The sequence below is a fragment of the Buceros rhinoceros genome, unplaced genomic scaffold (genome assembly GCF_000710305.1).
Source record: "Buceros rhinoceros silvestris isolate BGI_N320 unplaced genomic scaffold, ASM71030v1 scaffold8648, whole genome shotgun sequence".
Lineage (NCBI taxonomy): Eukaryota > Metazoa > Chordata > Aves > Bucerotiformes > Bucerotidae > Buceros > Buceros rhinoceros.
Genome location: NW_010426300.1, coordinates 61,814 through 78,580, shown reverse-complemented (window position 1 = coordinate 78,580; position 16,767 = coordinate 61,814). Strand labels below are relative to the sequence as shown.

Here is a 16,767-nt window from a genome sequence, read left to right as displayed (position 1 = left end):
GGAATGCTGTTACCTGGCTGACTTGATACACAAATGTTAAAAATGCCTTGGTTGAAGTGGATAAACAGTTGTTAACATGTTGGGTTTATACTTTATCTCCAATTTTGCCTCTGTACTGAGATTCAGGTCTTTTGCACATAACCTAGTATCTGCAAGTAGATTATGGAGAGCAAGATTCTTGTTCGGTTCACACATACTCATACTCATTCACAAAGATGAGAAATCAGGGGTCGTGCCCTACTTGACCTACTCACTTCATTTTATGGGGCTCCTGATGTTAGAGAAAGATGAAATGCATTGTGTCTTGCTGCTTGATTTCCGTCTCTGAATGACTGATGGTTTAATCATACTGTATTTGGCAATAACTGTTTTATTATTATTGACTGCATTTTCCTATATGTAGTTTCTCATCTACATGCTTGAGGATAAGGGAGATAGTTTCAATTATGTTTAGATTAATGTGGAAACCGCTTACAAATTTGAAACTTTTTTGTGAACTGTAAATGCAGCTGTCCCAAGCTGAGCAGAGGATGAACAAGTTGGATCAGTGCTACTGTGAAAGGACCTGCACAATGAAAGGCATGACTTACAGAGAGTTTGAATCCTGGACAGATGGCTGTAAGAACTGCACTTGCATGGTATGGCCACAGTTTGAGTGGAGACTCAGGAACTCTAGTGTTTGATCTGATCACAGTTTTATTGAGGAAAATAATGAGAGAACTTCCAGGTGTATGCTAGGTAGTAACAACAAAGTGCTAGAAAACCTGTTCTAAATCTAAAGAATGGTATTAATAAATACATTTTCCTATTGTTTCAGCAGTGCCAGCATGTGTAGCTCTCCTATATTTCATGTCACCATAACCACAGCCTTATTTTTAATGATGTAATAGATCTCTTGTGTCCGATTCCATTTGGTTGCCTTTGGTTACATCTCAGTAAGTAAGAAAGAGTAAAATGTTGGCTCATATGCATGCTCTGTTACATCACAAATGAAAAAGATTTGTTAGGTGGATGGAAGATTCCCAAAGGTATCACAACTCCGGAAGTGATTGCAAGTATCTTTTCAGGTCCCAAACCATGGTATCTTTGTTACTGTCCATTCATGTAAAACTCATTAATTCCGCTTGAACTCATTAAATGCCTGATCGAGAGGCCATTAGAAATTGGTGAAAAGGCTGTTGTTGTTGGTACTACACCTTCAACTGATTTGCTGCTACCTATAATTTGCCGGATGGTTCTCCTTAAGCTTAGTAAGATTTTGATCTTTATATTTCTGGAGGGATATTCATCGTGCTTTCAGAGTTTTGTGGTTTATAAGAAGAAGACTTAGTCCGTGTTATCAGATCTGGCTGATAGCTATTTAAAATTCTTTTAATTTAGTGTTAAACACATTGAATACTTTTGTCTCAGGGTTTTCTTGCAGCTATGATATTTCTCTTTAGAAATGGATTGTCTCTTATGTAAAAATCAGAAAGCAGAGTATTGTTCTGTGAGGTTGTTTTTTCACACTAATGTGTCAATTTGCTGCTGATTGGCAGAACGTTTCACCTCCAAATAGATTTGCCTCTTAAAAAAAAAAATCATTATCATCTCAAAGAACACATCGTACATGTCTAAAAGATTATATGCATGATATTCTAAAAGTATAGTTTCTGTTCTTGTAGTTATTAAAAGAACCATGTTCAAATGTCTTTTTGGGTGTTGTTAGAGAGTTCATTGCATTTAAAAATAGATTTTTAAGTTCCTGCGTTTGAGAACATCTCTGCTCTTGCTAAATATAACTACCAGTTAAGCACCTTTTATTCTTCTAGAATGGTACTGTGCAGTGCGAGGCTTTGATTTGTCCCCTCTCTGACTGCCCGCTTAACTCTGCCCTGGCGTATGTGGATGGCAAGTGCTGCAAAGAATGTCAATGTAAGTTTTACCGTTGTGCTTCCTTCTAATGAACATTTTGAAATCTGTGAAGAAAATTAACCTTCCTTTAAACATGTCAGTGAAAGGACTGGCCAGGGAATGAAATATTTGGGTTGTGGAATCGGGGAACTTGGACTTCACTGAAATATTTTTGGATATTGGTAACTAGGTCATTTTAATTTTTCAGGTGTGGGTATATAATTTTACTTCAGTTTGTTTGGGGCTTTTTTTTTGGTAAGCATAGATATTTCTTATTAATGTTTAAAAAGAAAAGAAGTTATTTAAAAAATTCTCTGTGGACTTCCATAGTCTATCTTTTAGACTAAACTGCTAGAAATTCAAGACCCATTTCCTGGTGTTTGTTTTGATCAGTGTTTCCAACACCCCTGTTGCAAGAAGAATGTGCTTTCAACCTTATGTTGTAGTTCTAGAAATGGAGGTTCAGATTTATGATTCTTCTGTAATTAAGGGAAAACTCATACTAGACCCAAGAGACCAGCAAAACCCAGACACCTAGAAATGTTCTTTCACAAAAGGTCAGACAGAATTATACAGGAAACGGAACAGAGGTAATTTAATATTGTCATTTAAGATAGGTGATTACCTTTTGGTTTTATAGCATGTTGGTTTTGTTGCAGAGAAGGAGAATTTTAGGTTGAACGCTATCTAGATGGACTGTATATAATATTTCAGGTTGATTACGGACACGTATTGTGTATGTGATGGTTATTTTATGCTGTGGTGGCATTCATTTTTGAAATTGAGCATGAGATGCACACACTTTATTCTGTAAATGTTGAGGTTCTTCTATGTGCTTTCATCACTCTTCTGCTGTATAAAACTTCTTTCAGAGTATAGAGAAATATATAACTGGTTAAAATGGCATGTTTTAAGATAAACTTCAGGAAGACGTTTTGTACTCCATTGATCTTGCTCCCACAGGAGTTTATTAATATTTAATTGTGTTAGAAGTTACACAAACCATCCCATTTTATGAAACCTTATTAACTTACTCAAGTAGATTAATTATAATTGAGGGGAAATGAGAATTCAAATACTTTTTTTTTTTAACCAGCTAAACAGAATTTTCCATGCATATTCAGTGGCTCAGGGAATTGGTAATTCAGGGGTGTGAGATGCGTGGCAGAGTTTGAAAACCTGATCTTCCGCAGTATGTTTTTGTAATGTACTGCATGCGAATTGAGTTGGGAATTCTCCATCCAGATGTTAATGGGGAAGCACTCACATCGTGTGACTTACGAAGTTCTTGTTATTGGGAAACTTGACAAAGGTCAAGAAATGTGAATGAGCATCTGGACACTGGCTTTGTCATACAGCATGGCAAGGAATTCCAATTAAGATACAGTTCTGGTACAACCCACTGGAGTTTGCTATTGTGGGCGTGACCCCCTGGCCGGTCCGGGAAGCAGCCCTGTAAGCCTGCTGTCAGTCAGCAGCAGAAGGTGTGTTACTTAGGAGCCTGAGACAGAGAGGTTGTGTCAATAGGTGATTGGAAAGCCAGCTCATCTCTGGGCAGGACAGTGTACTTGAAACCAATCCAGCCAGAGTACGTAAGATAACTTAGAAACTATAAATGGATGTGATAAGGAGTTAATTGTGCAGTTAGTTAGCAATTAGCATTTAGAAGTTGTGTGTGTAGGGGCTGCAGCAGTCTGCTGCAGTTGTATCTTAATAAAGGCCTTGTGTGCACACGTAGATTGTCGTATCGTCCGCCCCGAATATTTGCGACGTATGATTTACCCCTATGCATGCTCTGATACTGCCTTTTTGATATTATTATCAAAAGTCTTTTAGCTTCGAGTGTTGTTAATTTGATGCCAGTACATACTTAAGTTTATAAACATGTACACATAACTCTGATGAGAAACTACCAGAAAAATTATTAGAGCAAAATATATAAATGAAAATTGGTTTTGAAAAATTATTCCTTATTTAATCTAGGTTATTTAAAGTGCTTTAAAAAAAAAAATCGACTTTTAAAGTGGCCAAATCCCTGGAACCAAAGGGCAGAGAGTGTAAATTGGAGTCTCATTTGCAAGGTAGTTAAATTGCAGTGAAACAATGTGAAAAATGGAAGTTTGAGGCAATGGAGACTGCAGTACCTTCACTTATTCTCCAGACTAGTTTGGTGGAAATGCTGAATTTTCACTGAGTTCATATATATATGTGCCAGCTGTATCCTCTCTTCTTGGTGTCTTCAGCTCAAGGTCTGAGTTGATAGAGGTCAGTGCGCTCAGTGACCATGGTTCATGTGTGAGGGAGGGGTCAAAGCTGAGTTCCTCCATTTGGATAGGTTCTGAGAATAACTGTTTTGTTATCAATTCTTAGAACACTGGCAGGGGATGTGGCATCTCACTAGGTTATGTAGAGCGAACACAGACGACTGTAACTGGGAAAACAGCTAATTAGGGCATGTCGCTCAAGGAGCCACTCACTATCCTTAGTATTGGACAATCAATCATAATTGCTGAGAAAAAGTGATGTCTAATACCCTGTTCTTCAGCTGGGTTTAGTATTTGTTTCAGGACAGAACATGTACAGGTATCTCTGTATCCTTCCTGGTATTTGTGGTACCTCGTCCCAGATGATGGGTTGTTTCTGCCAAACTCTGGTGTGAATAGAACTGCCCAGGCAGCAGTAGCTGTGGCAGCTGTGTCTCACCCAGGGCCGAGTGCTTCCCTCCACACTTCTTCCTTTCTTCTGCTCATGTTCAAACAAAGCCACCAAAAATTAAGAGTGGGGTCTGATTTAAATGACAACTGGCATAGAAAATTGTGGAGCACTTAAGGCTTTTACAGTGACCATCAAGGAGACCTCCCAGTTTTTTTTGTGTGTGTCTGTTTTGTTTGTTTTTTTTATGTTTGGGGTTTTTTTTGTTTCCCCCAAATGATTGAGGATGGTTTCATTCTGCATGGCTTTGGGCTTGTAGAATTTGGAAATATAATCTGAGGAGGCTTCACTTATACCAGTAAATGAAATTGGGCAGACCCAGTCCTGTGGCCCTGGGGCTAGGTGGCACTTGTGGCTCTTATCTACATGGCTAAACTCTCGTCCTCTTCCCCTCTAACAGCATCCAGATGGCTGTCTGGGAATGGCCTCTGATCAGTGCTGTCCCCCCAGCCATGCCTGGCATTGCTTCAGAGCATGTTGGCTGGTACAGGCCGAAATGGTGCCATGACACGTGCTAATGCTCAAACTGCATGGAGAGTTACAGGCTGTACATGTGTTTTCAAGCCTGTTGTCATTTACTGTTCCATTTAGTCGTTGTGTTTTATTTACTAGTTATAGACATCACCAGTTAGGTTCTCTTGATAGCCAGTGAAAGAGACTGTCATCTTCAGAGGACACTTGGTGCTGAGAGGGACCTGGAAGGGATAGGATGACTTGCCTTCTAGAGATGGACATCTCTTTCCATGCACTGTACAGGGAGCCGAGGAGATTAGCTGAGATACTGAACTTTTAGGCAGCTGAAGTTGTGAGGTTGATCTTTCCATCAGTTGCATCAAGTGTGTCATATTGGAATGGAAAGCGTTGGCTTTTTAAACCTGGTTCTGACATTAGGCAGTTATGCTAAAGGATTTGTGTGAGCCTGCCGTGCTGCCAAGCTCTAGGAACTGAACTTCAGCCCAGTCCAGGATTTACATATTGGGCAGCACAGCTTTGTTGCATCTTGTTTGATGACCTTTTTGGCCCTTTAGAAATTTCAGCACAACTGACTCTTCATGTTTTTCTTAAATGTTTAGTTCAGGGAAGAACACTTGGTAAGGAAAGTTGTAGATTTTTTTTTTTTCTTTAACCAGTATTGCTTTAACTTTGCTTCTTGTGAGTCAAAAGAAAAAAAAAGATCAAACAATCCAAACCATGACCTTCTGCCATAACTGTACCTTTGTTTGAGGAAATTCACACAACTTGTTCTATTTTGTCTTGTGTGAAGGTCGATGCTGGTAGTGTATGGAACGACAACGGATGCAAATTGTCATTGTATTTTCTGTTAGCTGTAATGGCCCAAAAGAAGCAATGATCTTCCAAGGCACATAAATTGGCCAGTGTGTTGGATATATGTTTTAGCTGCAGACAAGCCGTTTAACATCAACACAGAATTCAGTTCAGCTACCAGAGCATACATCTTAGATCTATGAGAGCTTCCTACGGAGAATTGTTTGGAGCTGGAAAGCAGAGAGTACTTTCTTTTCTATTCCTAATACAATTTTAAACCTATCTGAGAAGGTACGTGTGAGAGATCATTACATTCTTTTCTCCTCTGCAGAGGCAAATGCATTATGTGGTGATAGGCACCGATACGAATCGGGGAGAGATTAAGCTCCCCTACTGACTCTGTAAAGCATTGCTTTAGACCATGGGCTTGGCTTAAGATGTACAAGGGCAAGATCATTTATTTTAAGTGAATTGTGGAAGGACTGCCAACGTGTTAGTGTATCTGAGACAATTGATACTTGGTCAGCAAATCTTTTTATGGTAATGTTTTCATTAGTCAGTGTATTAACTCTAAGGCATAATTTCCAACACCTATGTGATATATGTATTTTTTTCTAAATGGAGACAGTGTATTTTCAATAAACTAGCTGATTTTAATTTTTTTTTTTAAGGCCAAGAGTGATATTTGTACCAGTCTGGTGCAGTAGTAATTCACATCACCAAAGACTGATCTCCAGGAAGAAATTGCTCTTTTCTCATCACTGTTTTCCTCTCAGTTACACTGCAGACACTTACAGACCTAATCCCAACCTGTTTAAATCTATCTCAACAGATTTCAGTGCAGGTTAGAGTCTGAGGCATTATGTTAAAACCTACAGGCTGTGATTTTCCCATGCACTTGTATTTTCTGGAACAGGACATTTAATGGTTTCCTGGTGCATTGTAGCCAAATTTGCTCTCTAAGTATATTAAAATACTCTAAGTATTTTAAAGCGTATGTGAGAAGCAAAAGGCTGTATCGGATCAGCTCACACTTCTCTTGTTAGCAGGCGTGGACAGAGAGTGTCTAAAGGGGTTATATAACTTGGAAAGGAATTCTGAACAAAATAATTTAAATACAAATATGGACATGGTAGCTCTAACATGCATAGGTTTCTGTATTGCTAGCTTAAGAAAACTTTTAATTTTATAGTTAAAATTAAGAGGTTTTTCCCTCTTGCCTTTCATGATGCACTGATTTCTTCCACACACACTTCTGCGAGCTCCAGCACTTACAGCCCACTGCCTCTCATTTGCACAGGAATTGACCATCAGCAAGAGTGCAAATTTTTTATCTAGAAACTTAGGGAATATTGATTAAGCTTCCTCTGAAATTCATCATTTATCCAAGTGGATTGAAGCATTATGGACTTCAGCCTGTGCTGCTCATGAAGTGTCATCTTTTCACAAAATTGCCATCTTTTTTTCTGGGCTGAAGGAGTGGCACTGACTTGCCTTAAGTGACATCCATTAGTGGCAGGGTGGAAGGCCAGCCCCCACCTCGTTTGTCCAAGTGCCTCCTGCATTCAGTCTGTCACAGAGAAGAGACTGCAGCTTGGAAAATTGATTGAATGACAGGATTAGTGAGTGCTGGATGAACTGGCTGTCTTTGCAGTAAATCAGAAGAGGCTGTCTGGAAACCAAAGAGCAGCTCCAGCAGGCTGGCTGGGATACGACATGGGATCTGAGGGCTGTGGGCCAGCCAGTAGACTCAGGGTGACAGAGCAGGCGTTGGTATGGAGGAAGAAGAAGCAGTTTTTAGCAGTGAAGCAATGATTAGTCATTTATCATAGCTTTTTGTAAAAAATGCACACTTTAGAATATAAAGGAGAAGCAACATTCTGGCTAATGCAAAGGATTAGTTGCTTTTTGATTATAAATATTTATAAATGTGGCTTTTTAAAGACACAAGTTCAAATAAAGCATAAATTATGTTATTTTGAGATCTTTTTTAATATGTAAAATCAGATAAATTAGCCTACTTCAGAACAGTACTAAAAAATATCTGTAATATAGCTGGCACTGGATTATTTCCTAGAGCCATGTTCTTTATTATAACCTCCTGTAGTCAGCATTTAGCAGAATAATGCCTGTTCAGCCTGTGCTTTCTGGATTTCCTATGCTGAAATGATTCACATCAACCTTATTTCTCAGGCTTCTGAGTCACATACAATGATAGTATCACATTGTAATGACAGATAAAAAGTGTTACGTACACGCTTGTGCTACAAAGATTAATTACACTACTGCCCATTTATACCGTGTTATTACTTAGAGCAACTCTGTGTCTTCAAAAGAAAGGCAGTATTTATATTAATTTAGAAATAGAACACAAATAATTTTTCTAAAGAAGTATTTTTGAAGGGAAAAAATAAATACTTGAACTCATGTAGGTCAATAAAATCAGTGGAGCTACTTTAGATTTACAAAACCATAGTGGAAAAGCATAATTGATGCCAGTATCATTGTGAATTCTGCATACCTCCTACAGTCTCAGAGTCTCACTGAATGGTTAAGGTTGAAAGGGATGTTTGGATGTCATCTGGTCTAACCGTCCTCCCACCCAGCTCAAGGAGGGCCATCTAGAGAAGGTTGCCCAGGACCGCGTCCAGACGGCTTTTGAATATCTAGACAGATGGAGACTCCACAACCTCCCTGGGCAGCCTGTGCCAGTGCTCAGTCACCCTCACAGTAAAAAAGTGCTTTCCAAATGGGTTTTCATGTGTTTTAATTCATTTTAATTCATGCCCATTGCCTCCTGTCCTGTCACTGGGCACCACTGAGAACAGTCTGGATCCCTCTTCTTCATTGCTTTCCATCAAGTTTGCACACATTGGGAAGATCTTCTCCGAGCCTTTTCTTTGCAAAGTGTAACATTTCAGGAAGCTGAGCACTGAGACACTCTAAGAAAGTTTTGGGGGCTTTTCTGTGCTGAACTCAGTCAGCTGAAGACAGTGGACAGGCTCCCCTTGGCTTTGGTAGGCAAGGCCAATCTCACCCTTTGACCTTGGCTGCTCAGGCTCTGCTATATTTTCCATAGTAAACCTATAGAAATTTTCAAACTGCTTTTATACCATAGCAATATATTTGGTTTATATCTGTCATATACGCAATGGCAGAATTGTCAGGGGCTTTTTGGTGCAGAGCTTGTAGTCTCCAATGACAGTTGTTCCTTGTAAGCAGGGCAGTATACCCCCATCAGAAGAGAGATGCTCAGTCTTTTCGCTTGCAATTCCCTTCTGAGAAGGAAACTCACTCCTTGTATGTCTGTTGTTCTGTTCTGTGTAAATTGAAATACAACTTACAGTAACTGGCTTTCTCAGAATATTTTGCTCCTGTGTTTCCTTTCCTCCTTCCCCATGTTCTGTGAATTTCATTGTTCTGTTTTAGCAGAAGGGGACTGAGGGACGTCAGTGTACTGTGCCTTTTCCTACATGAAAGGGTAGCTCCCTCCTAGGTGAGTGGCTTTTTAGCTATCCTGGACTCCATGCATTATGGAACTCCACTGGAAGACTCTAGATCTGGAGGCAGTGTATCAGTATATGAGGAGAATTTCAGTTAATGGAAAAGTCATCTAGTTTTACTCTTACTGTGTGCCTGAGGAATGAATTATAAAATAAAGTATGCTTAAGAAAATCCTTATTCATTACACTCAATGTATAGTAATCTTCACTCAAGAAGAAATTGGAAATATAATATTGATAATTTTATTGGTAGAGAATTACTATTTTTTTTATGTGGGGAATTTTGCTGTAGGCCATGCTCTGCTCTCCCCTGCTCTTTGCATAACCTATTTTGTCAAGGATGTCTGGGAAAAGAAGCTATTATTTTCCATTCGTTTTTCATTATGTTCTTACCAGGGAGTTCACAAAATATAAAATACCTGCAGTGTATTATTTTAGTTTATTTCCAGTGCAAGTAAAACATTAACATATGTTAGATAGGAATATTTTTGGCTTTCAGACAGCAGGGAGTGGACAGATTGGCAGTGTTCCAGTCTCTAATAAGTTACTACCCTGACTTTAGTGGTGTTGATTTTACTAGAATTTGCTTAGTCAGGTGGCTATGAAATAATAATTGAAAAAATTTCTGGTTCTATTTATAATTTAAAAAATCACTGAGGATATATGGGTGTTCACATGTCTCTGCATTGATTGGTTCAGTGTGTTTGTTCTCATTGGTGATGTTTGGGATTTTGTTTGTTTCGTTTGTTCTGTTTATTTGGTTTAGTTTTTGTTTGTTTTTGTTATTACTTTCGGTCCCATAACCGGGAGCGCATTGCCAAATAAGCAGCTTGTAGCTGAAGTTCTAGCTTCTGCCTGAGGCATTTCCTCTGTAGATTTTGCAAATTTCTGTAGTACTAGTAGTCATAGGAAACAAGTTGGAGACAAAAAGCATTTCATGGAGCTGGATAGAGCAAAATACCAAACACCAACCAAATGAGATTCATGGCTTGGTGAGACCTGTGCAGTTTTGCAGAGACCAGTTTACAGCCAACATACATTGAATTAACAGGATTGCCATGTTGATAAGGGTCATCAGGGTGGAAAGCCAGCCTAGGGGAGACACTGGCAGGAGCTGTGGGGTGTAAAAGAAGACACACGTACAGTTTTCTGACAGTGCATATGTCATGTGAAATGAAAAAATAGGTAGGTTGTGATGGCTGAAACTCAATAAATAAAATACTGAAAAATCCCCACTGCAAAACTGTCAATGATGTGATCTTATTTCCCTGCCAGTCTCAGGAAGAAATGGTAGAATATGAATGAAGTTGATTCAGTCAGATTAATATAAAATGAGGCATACTGTTAATCCTTTGTTTGTCTTTTTGTAAAGATAATGATTTAAACCTGTAGCTTTCAGTCTTTTGGATTGCAGAAGTTTGAAATTTTTTCAGTGGAATGGAAACGTGTAGAGAATTAAATGTTCTACTGCTTGGTTTAGTTCTCGTAACCATCACTTGCAGATATCTGAAGTGTGAAGTGTAGACCTCCAGGCTGTTATTGATCCCTGTTTCTACATCTGTCAGCTCATAAAATATATTCAGCTTGAAATAATGGCCACTTTGCACTATGTGAGAGACAACTTTAAAACTGAAACGTCAACAGATATGGTGTAACAGTCCTTTCTCATACTTGCCCTCATCTGTTCCCTTCAAAACAATCATTGCAGTCCTCTTTATTTGAAGAGTTTCTGCTGTTCGCTGTCATCACTGTATGAGGCACAGGACTGTATCTATGGTGATTCCCGTGGTTTTGTATCATTGTTCTGCCTCTTTGGTAATATAGGGAGTGTTATTACAAATTTTTGCCTTCTTGGGGGGTTTTATTTGATATTAGTTTCCACTAAGAAGAAAGCTCTGTGCATTTGTTTGGGAGGGCAGCTGACCCTCCTAAGCTTCTCTGTACAGAGTAGCTGACTAGCACTTTTTTCTTCTACTTTTATTTCTGTAACTTTCTGCTTGTAATTGAAAATTCTGGTACTCTCCTGCTTGCTCATGGAAAAGTTTTTGTAAAGTTTTTTTTCAACTATAATTTTGACTGGTTTCCCAGATTTCGTTTTATATTTAATTGCTGACATTTGGTTAAAATCCCTTAAAATTATTTGACATCTAGATTTTTTTTTTTTGCCAACAGATGAATAGAATTTGAAGATATTATTAGGTTTGCTAATCTGTTGTAATCTGTTTCGGTGAAGAGCAGGATTTTTTTATCTTGCTCATTACGGATGACCAGTGTATTCTTATATATAGTAGTGTTAGCATAGTATTCCGGTGACATGGTCATAATAAATTGGAAAAGAAAACTCATGGTTTCAATTACCAGACTCTCCCTTTCCCCCCGCCATTCTGAAAGGGAAGCAAGAACTCATCTGGAAAATAGGCACATACCTGTTTTTTCTAGTGAGTGAGTGCTTCAAATAGTTTGAAGATAGGAAAGATGAACAGGCATGATTCTCCCTATATCATTATTACTTTGACAGAGAGATGTGAATTCAGGTATTATTTCCTTAAGGTGTCTCTTTAGATGATACTCATATTCTCCACAGTGCAGCATCCTCTCTAGGCAAATTTTACAGGCTTGTAAAGAGGGATTTTATTTTGTAGATGTTTTCATCATGCTATATCCAGAAACTATGTAGATCCTCAGGGCACCTAAATGAGAAACACAATCTTGAGTATAGAGTAGCAGAGATAGCAATCTTTCATGTGCTTGTCGTGAGGATCTCAGACAGCTGTCTTAATAGTAGTAGCAATGCTTAAATTTTGTCCATAGTTTTCTGTGTCTCCCTATGTGTAGATTTGGTAGTATGGTGTAAGCACCTAACCACAAGTTTTTTGTTTTACTAAATTTGCAGTATTTTATTGCAGAGTTGCCATGAAGAAATGTGGGAATAAATGAATAATTTTTAAAAATAGAATAGTAAAATGGACATATAAATAAATAAAGGAGTCACATCCTCATTTTTTATGCATCAGTTCAACCATCTTGATTCGCACATTTGTGCCTTTGCTCCTGTTTCTCGTGTGACATCTTGAGCCCCATGAAAACTCAATGGAAGTAACAGGTTGATTCTTACAGTGTGAGTAAACAGATTAAAAATCCTAACCTTGGCTTCTGCTGTACACTGAAAACTAGTTTGTGTGTACTTTGCAACAGTCTTTCATCATCTGGGAAGCTATTTACCAGTACTACTTAAAGCAAGTCCCAATCATTCTTTCTCCCTGACAATTGATAATGGACAGCAGGACATAAAGGACAGTCCAGCTGTCCTTCTTTCCAATAAAATTCCATGTTTTGAAGTCTAACCTCTTCTAAATGTATGTCGACAGATAACAAGGTCTGTTAAATAAAGTCCTAAGGTAGTTGGAATAAAATATTTTTGGGGACAGAAGAAACTCTCCCCTTTTGAGAATGATAGCCCTTGCATTTTTTTCCCCCCCCAAATTATGAAGGTGATATGGAATGCTGTCTTGTAAGTGCAGTTCTTAGCAGACCACGGTTGACTTACAAGTAGGGAGATGCAGTGAGCAAATTTATTTAAGGAGCTGTAGTTGTTACAGCTATTAATTGCTTGTATTAAGCCAACTTTAAACCCCTGCTGTCATGAAGACCCATCAGTCTAGTTACTATCCACATGAAAGACGTTCTCCTGTTCTTGGGGATTTGACAATGGTTAGTGTAAGAGGAGAGGTAAGATACTGGATATAAAGCCAAAGATGTGGGCAGGGTAAGGGAAAACTAAAATAAATGAGTCATTGTCCTGTCAGGCTCCTCCATGGGCAGAGGTGTGACTGTGCACTTCTGGCTGGAAGTTCGTGAGCTCTGACTTGGAGCTATGGGCTATGCCTTGTTTCATATTCAGGATTATATCCTGCAAGAAATGGACATACTGAGTTACTGATATTTACTCAAGATCTGAGGAATTATTTTTCTTTTTTCTTTTTCTTAGGATACTTTACTCCCATTGTTTTAGCTTTTAGAACAATAGAATTTAGAGGGATATAATTCAGTCTTACAATAGTGTTATCTTATGTCTTCAAAGCACGTTGCTAGTGTTACGATTCTTTGCTTCTTGCATTTCTTGTGGAAATACTGAAGTACTCCCCATGTATCGAGGTGATGTGGTCACAACTAGATTAATTTTCTTAATCCCCAAATAGTTTCCTTTAACAAAATCAGATTATTCCTCAGGAAAGATAGTGCTTGTTCTTGCCAGGGCAACACCTCACATTTCTTGTCAAGTATGATCATTATAAGTCCACTGTTCATTTATAATACTACTAAATTTCCATACTAAATCTCTGCAGCTAATGAAAAGGTCTTTGCTAATAATGTATTGATAAACAAATTGAAGAATTTATCAATAGAAACTGCTATTTTTCTCTTGTTTGAAAAAAATGAAAGACACTGAGAATGGGTTTCATAAAATTCATAAAACATTTTGTCTTAATGCTATTTAACCCATTTCAGTAATTTCTGAGAGTCTTGGTAATGAAATGAATTCATTTACAGAAGTACCTTTTCTGTGTCACTGAATTGTACTTTGCCTTATGGAGGTTTGATGCTAACAGGTGATAAAACTGAAATTTTTTTTTTAACTGTTCTTTCTCATTCCTGGTTTCCATATAAAGGTAGTGGTAGAAAAAGGAAAATTAGTGAGTTATCTGACATATCAGTAAGATGAAAATATTGCAGCTCTCCTGGAGACTGACATACATTACAGCCCCATACAGACAAGCATGTGTGGTTGCACAAGCACATGAAGTCTGAGTCTAATGTCTGGAAAGGTTTTCCAGAAGTTCCCAAACAAAAAAGGAATAGTCACATTAACAGTTGCTATGAACTCCAGCTTACTCTTTCTCTGTGACTGGATCGGAGCATCAATGCATGCACTCTGGAGAAATTAGCTGTGACAAAGCAGAATCTGTGAACATCTGCTCCAGCTATTTTTACATTTTTAATTATTTCAAATCCTGAACTAACTTCAGACATGAAGTATTGTATTGTTTGGAAACGCACGATGGATAGTAGAAACCTCTGGCAGCCTTGTGAAACAGGAGCATAATGTTAGACTTACAGAGGCTTCTATTTAGAGTTGTCTCTTGAAAATTTCCAACAGTATTAGTAACACCTGATTTCTTTTTTTAGATTAGTTTTTGAATAAATGCTACTTGATAATGAATGTTGAGGGTGGGTACATAACAAATTTGGAAAGCCAATTAGCTTAACTGACTTTAATCAAGATTTCAAAAAATGTGTTTACTTTGTGTTTAAAAATCTTTTACTGAACTAATGCTAAGGACTTAGCTTAAGAACATTAAGTGGAGTTCTCTGGAGTATTTGTGTTTATGCCAACTAATCCTGTCATTCTGGCTCAAGTGAGGGAGGAAGACGATGGGTCTCAGAAGAGAGGTGAGATGATGGACAAATTCCTTATGAGGGAACAATAATGAGTGGAGGAAACACTGGGAGCATGAAACCCTGTTCAGTTGCCTTACAGATCTAGATGCAGGTGCTTTGAAAGACTGAGATCTAACAACAGCAGTAGATGTGGAGCTCCATCTGTGCACTAATCCACTCCTGGGAACATCTAAACACATTAGACTGGCATGTGCCATAATGCAAATAAGGCATGCGTGATTATTACTGCAATATCCAAATTAACAAGGGGCCATGGAGGCTTGTGCAGCAAAGTCATGGTGAAGAATTTCTGTCTGAAGCATCTGCGGAAATTATTCTGTGCTGAGGAGAGTCTGGTTGAGAGTGGGAACACCAGCAGGGACCTGATAGTCACTCAGAAATTGGTGTAGTCTGTGGGAGCTTAAAAAATGGGGCAAATTTTTGGAGCAGAAGCTGTTTGGAACCTCTGCAGCTCGGGAGCATGGAAATGTTGCTTCCAGGTTATCTTCACCCAAATAAATGTCAGAGTTAGTGTTTTGCAGTGAACTGATTAGTTTTGCTGTTTGCATAGGCTGTTTTTTAATGCTGTCAAATGAAACACTCTCAAAATCTTTGAAGATGCTGCCATTCAGAGGTATTTGCCTTTTACTGAACATGCTCACATGATCTTTGTCCACACAGCTGCACAAAGCAACCATGTCACTATCCATGAGCAAAACCGTGTCTTTGAAAGTTATGTATAATTGATGCATACTATTTTTCCGTGGCAAATCTGGGCAAAAATCTGGGTAGTATCCCAAAGTGCTTTATTTCTGCACCACCACCACTCCCCCCTGCATCTGCCCTGGTTGAAGTCCTTGTGGAGCAGTTACCTCAGCCTAAGGACTATTGCAGGAGTAGGTGTCCTCCCTCGTCTTGTCCATGGATGGTCTTAAATTACGACACGGCAAGGAGAACACAACCTGCTTTTTATATAGTAAATGAATGCTGATGGGTGATAACTATTTATGTCTCATAGATTTAATAAAATAGTGACTCGAAAGAGTGCAGGCCATTAGCAGTTCTTCATTACTTTCAGAAATTCCCAACACTCAGTCCTTATCAATTAATCAGATGTCATCCTGCATATGAATCCCTGTGTCTTGAGGCTTTCTGATTTGGTGTATGTACAGGTTTAAGAGTGTCATGAATTATAAGGTGTTTTAGGGAGGTGTCTGTCTATTTTTCTACACTGCACCATTTTTCTTTTAAAGTTTTCAGAAAAGCACCTTTTACAGTTCAGCTGAGAGAAGGTGGAACTGAAGCAGAGATTTCCCCACTGTAGCTGTCAGTATTTGATAAAATATCTGTTTGTACCTTTACTAGATACTGCTGTGTCACTACTATTACAAGCAGCTTACATAAGGAGTCCATCAGATAATGTCTAATCTCACTTCTCTGAGGATTATGTGGGCATGTAATGTTTGCACTGGAGTTCTTCTGGTCTTGCAGTCTGTTGTGCTATTTTATAAACTTTGAATATGATTGTAATACAGTGGTCGTATAATTAATATTAATCTTAATTGCTTTTCTTTTCTTGACACTCTCTAAGGCTTTTGTCTTGCATTTGATTTCATTGTTTGACATTTTGCTGTGAAAGTTGTTTGAGTGTTGGATGGCCAACATAGTTAATTTGGCATAAAATGGATGGGCATTTTGATCTAATTAGTCACGCCCAAGTTTTCAAAATCCTATGTTTAGAGTCCAAAATATTCCAGTTATGTTTTACAAGCAGAATATTCTCCATTGCTCTAAAGATAAAGTGCCCTATTAAACCAAGCTAAAGTTGCAGTTTGGGTAGTAATAATGGTATTTTTAAGAGAAACTGACATAAAACACGTTGTCCAGATTGGATCTTGGCTTAACTGGAGACAGCCACACGCTCCCTTTGTGCAATGTGAGGTCTGTTAGCTTT

At 38.4% G+C, this 16,767-nt stretch overlaps 1 protein-coding gene across 1 annotated transcript in view; it reads left to right on the top strand.

Moving 5' to 3' along the window:
• NELL2 (NEL-like 2 (chicken)) overlaps positions 1–16,767 on the top strand; it is a gene marked incomplete at both ends in the record, with an annotated part of 90,903 nt that overhangs the window by 19,257 nt on the left and 54,879 nt on the right. The window contains 2 exons of the mRNA XM_010141454.1: positions 510–638; positions 1,812–1,914. Coding sequence (XP_010139756.1) covers positions 510–638; positions 1,812–1,914 — 232 coding nt within the window. The remainder of the gene's footprint in view (positions 1–509; positions 639–1,811; positions 1,915–16,767) is intronic.